General features: G+C 33.5%; 1 protein-coding gene across 1 annotated transcript; it reads left to right on the forward strand.

Annotated features, from left to right (window-relative positions):
* The first annotated feature begins 2,511 nt into the window (after nucleotides 1-2,511).
* Nucleotides 2,512-3,466, forward strand: LOC126764564 (uncharacterized). The gene is made up of 3 exons (XM_050482256.1): nucleotides 2,512-2,593; nucleotides 2,671-2,731; nucleotides 2,796-3,466. The coding sequence occupies exons 1-3, from the start codon at nucleotides 2,567-2,569 to the stop codon at nucleotides 3,206-3,208; spliced, it is 501 nt and encodes a 166-aa protein (XP_050338213.1). The 5' UTR covers nucleotides 2,512-2,566; the 3' UTR covers nucleotides 3,209-3,466.
* The last annotated feature ends 540 nt before the right edge of the window (nucleotides 3,467-4,006 follow it).

The following is a 4,006-nucleotide window of genomic DNA, read 5'->3' on the forward strand; positions in this document are numbered from 1 at the left end:
TACTTGCCAAATTAGTGCATACGCACATAAATATTACTCATAATAAAATGATCCAAAAGGTTGAATTATATTCGCATCTATATAAGCGCTCCTCACCTTGGTGATTAATGGGAATCAGCTATACAAAGCATTAGTTAATCATGAAGAATTCTCCTAACTCCAGGGCTAAGGCCATATCTGAGCGAGGCGTGGAGTTACTATCCTTCATAAGCCGAGAATAAGTAAAATGCATACAATTGCCGATAATACCGAAACAACCGGCAAATAATAAACAACCGATATACCTTACCGATAAAATAAGAAATAATAAATAACCACTAGTAAAATAAATAAACACAAATTTTTTTTTTTACTATAATAATAAGTCGTCAAAACACGCAAAAGGAAATTACTACCTCAAGCACCACTACTTAAATAAAATACAAATTTATATTAAAACCATTTTATATTAAAAGCGATTTGCTTCTTACAGCTAATATTCAGCAACCTCGGCTACTCCGCCAACAGTAAGCCGAATTACATGTATCCCCTGATACAAAATACTACGCAAAATATTCGCCTAGGGGGCCCAGGATGCGTAAATGAGTTAAGCATCCACCCACTTTAACCGGAAAAAATGGCACACACTAATAAAACACAGCAATACACCATATTTGACGACACCACATTCGTACACAACACATCTCACTACACCTGTACATCCACCCACTCAGCATAAAGGATGGTCCCCGGAGCAGATTCAACACATTCGTTTACATACAATTCGTCTGCATAATTAGCAAAACACCTTTCGCTCCAAAGTACATAGATCCTGCGCGCTACGATTAAGTCGACATTAACATAATAAATACGACGAGCCTGCGTGATAAAATCTTTTGGGTACTCATATCAAGTGTAACATCGGCATCCGAATTTTTCCTAATATTCTATTTACGTCTGTAAAGCAATATAATTAAATAAAATGTAAATATAACAAACCGAGATACTGAAGTTTTATTTTAACGATATTGTACGTGTGTGATGTGTGCTTCTCATTACATTCGGTTCACTTCTAAACAAATTTATTTACAAAATGAATCTAAAAAAACATGGGGAAAAATTAAAAAAAAACGTTAATTACTTTTTTATTTATCAACATTTTTTCATGATTCTAGTAGAGATGAAAACCATTCGTACTTTTTAAGAATAAAGTAGATTTTTGTGTTTCAGATGGTCCAAACATGAGAAATCGTGTCCGGAAGTGAAAAAGCGCATCTCATTCACCCAGCCATTTCTCCGACAGATGTCATCAAAAAATTCCGAAAAAAAATTGTTTATACACTCCACGATATACCTCATGATATGTGAAAAAAGTTCTATTGTAGAATAAAAATTTCTATGAAAAAAAGCCAAAAAAAAGGCCAGATTACCCTACTGACCCCTTAAAGGCTTAACTGTGAACATATTTAGCTCTACCTCTGTAGTATGATACATTTTTTTCCAAAACAGCTGATTAAATTTTATCAAGAAAGTGCAAAATCAAAAACTGTCAGTCATTTAATTGAAAGTAAAACTTTCAAATTTTTTCAACACATATTCAGTGAAGATGAGATTTGGTAGAGGATGCCATTGACGAGGTGTATGATGATTTGCTCACTATACTAAACTGTCGTAGTACGAGAAAAGTTCAACGAACTACCATTTTGTGTAGGTTACGTGGATGGCACTGAAATAAAACTCGCCGAATCTTCAATATCATGAGTCGTTCTTTTCCAGAAATCATATGTATACATATATGCAATGAAGGCTCAAATGGTTTGCGACTACAAGCTCAAAATTCGCGATGTTGTCGTTGGCTACAATGGTTCTACTCACGAAGCAAAAATATTTAAAAACATTCAGTAACATTATTATAAGAAGCGACTCTCAACAATTTGAACTACCTAAAAGAAAGAAATTCAACAAACAGCATAGCAAACACCGTGTTAGAATTGAACACTGTTTCGGCTAATTAAAAAAGCGATTTTGCAGTCTAAAAGAGCTCAGGATTCGAATTCGAAATAAAAGTGGCCAAAAATAATGTAACTAGTATGCTATATATTAAATATACTACATGATAGCACTAAAAATAAGAATTACAATGAGAGTACACATGAAGACTTGAATTAAAAAGACAATCGTTATATCATCTTATGTTCTCAAATGCAGTTTAATTAAATTAGAAATTAGAAATTAATCACATATGTACATATAAAAAGTATGCATCACTTCCAGATATCTCATTATTTACACGTATCTAACATTTGTACAATCTTGTTCAAATATATTGAACAGGCTTATCTTCGCCAATGCCGAGGCAGTACAAAGTAAATACATAAACAAACGCATTTATATGAGGCACGTATGCAAGTTAATACCACCAGTTCATATTACATGAACATATTTATTGTATTCACAGTTTATGGGAAATTTCATATGTGGCAACTTTGCCCGATATTTGACATTTAAACTGTGAACGCACAATTAGTGTTTTTGTTTCCTGGTAAAGTGGCAACTTTGATCAGCTGACTATTCGCGTTTAGAAAAAATGGAAAGCAACACAGAAATACAGAAGGTAAACGCAATTCGCAATATTTTTATAGCAAATTAATTTTTAATTCTTGAATAAAAATGTCTCATTTAAATGGAAAGCAAAATATATTGAACGCACTTAGCTACAAATGTATACTGGACATAACCGCTAATGATTCTAGTATGTATATATACTTATTACATAAAATTACCTACCGAAGTTATTTTTTACAATTTTGTTAAAGGCAGTGACGAAGAGGATGACGATATCCTAATAAAATTTGCCATTGATGCAGCGCTTATTATAGCTAATCGGAGAAGTACCCATTTGGGTATACCAAAGTCTTCGCAATGGGTCAATAATGTTCTTCCCAGATTTGATAGTGGCCGCATGCGACAAATGTTGCGCATAGAATTCTTTGAGTTCAACTATATATTATCCTTAATCAAGCAAGACCCTGTTTTCCAAAACAAAAATTTTGTTCCACAATTACCAATCGATCTTCAACTAAAGATAACACTTTTTCGTCTGGGATCAAGTGGAGAGAGTGCCTCTATTAGAAAGATTGCAACATTGTTCGGAATAGGCGATGGCGGAACAGTTACCAAAGTGACAGAGCGGGTTATTACCGCACATGACCCATGTGGTCCGTACTGAAACATAATATGTACTTTGCTAATACTGTCCGCCTTAGGTGGTCCTAAAATGTAATTCATAGATTGTAAGATGAATCTTTCCACTTGTAACATATGTCCAATCTCAAGTGGATTGTAGGTATAGTTCCTAGAATGTAAGATTAATATTTGTATCTAGGCTTAAGCAAAATATTGTATTTAAGAAAAGGTAATAAAGCAAACGAGGCAGTTGACCACAGGCAGTTGACCACGGGCAGTTGCCCGTAGTTCCCCACGAGAACTGGACTGAATTATTAATTTGCATTTATATGCAATACGTATGTATGCACTCAACAATTAACAAACAAACATATTTACTGAAGATAATATATTGACCTAAGATATGCATTTAGGCAATTGAATACAAATGTGCATGTGTACTTGGAAACAATACCATACCATGTAGCATAAACAACGTGCTACATACATATGAACATGCACACATACACGTATACTACTATTAAGATAGTTCTTAAAATTGTATATAAATACGTGAAAACTCTAAATAAAATCAGACTGAAATAGTTCTCGTAGAATGAAATAATTCTCAGCTCAGTGAAGGTCTTTTCATTTCCTCCCACCAGTGGTAAGGTTTGATAAAATCTTCATTGAGTTTTAAAACATTTGGTCCTTCGAACCGGATATAGGTCTCAGCCAAAAAAAAAAGACCTGTATAAGGAAAATACAGGCAATATATGTAAAAGTCCTATCATATATGTATGTATGTATATAGGAAATATAAAAGACCTGCCTGTGTAAATGCAAATTAATAAAGAAATTA

The sequence above is a fragment of the Bactrocera neohumeralis genome, unplaced genomic scaffold, assembly GCF_024586455.1.
Source record: "Bactrocera neohumeralis isolate Rockhampton unplaced genomic scaffold, APGP_CSIRO_Bneo_wtdbg2-racon-allhic-juicebox.fasta_v2 cluster09, whole genome shotgun sequence".
Taxonomy (NCBI): domain Eukaryota; kingdom Metazoa; phylum Arthropoda; class Insecta; order Diptera; family Tephritidae; genus Bactrocera; species Bactrocera neohumeralis.

Excerpts from the sequence above, each read along its gene's own strand:
- LOC126764564 (XM_050482256.1), top strand. The coding sequence starts at position 2,567 with ATGGAAAGCAACACAGAAATACAGAAG. Across the intron at positions 2,594-2,670 it reads GCAACACAGAAATACAGAAG|CAAAATATATTGAACGCACT; the intron begins GTAAACGCAATT and ends TTAAATGGAAAG. Across the intron at positions 2,732-2,795 it reads CATAACCGCTAATGATTCTA|GCAGTGACGAAGAGGATGAC; the intron begins GTATGTATATAT and ends ATTTTGTTAAAG.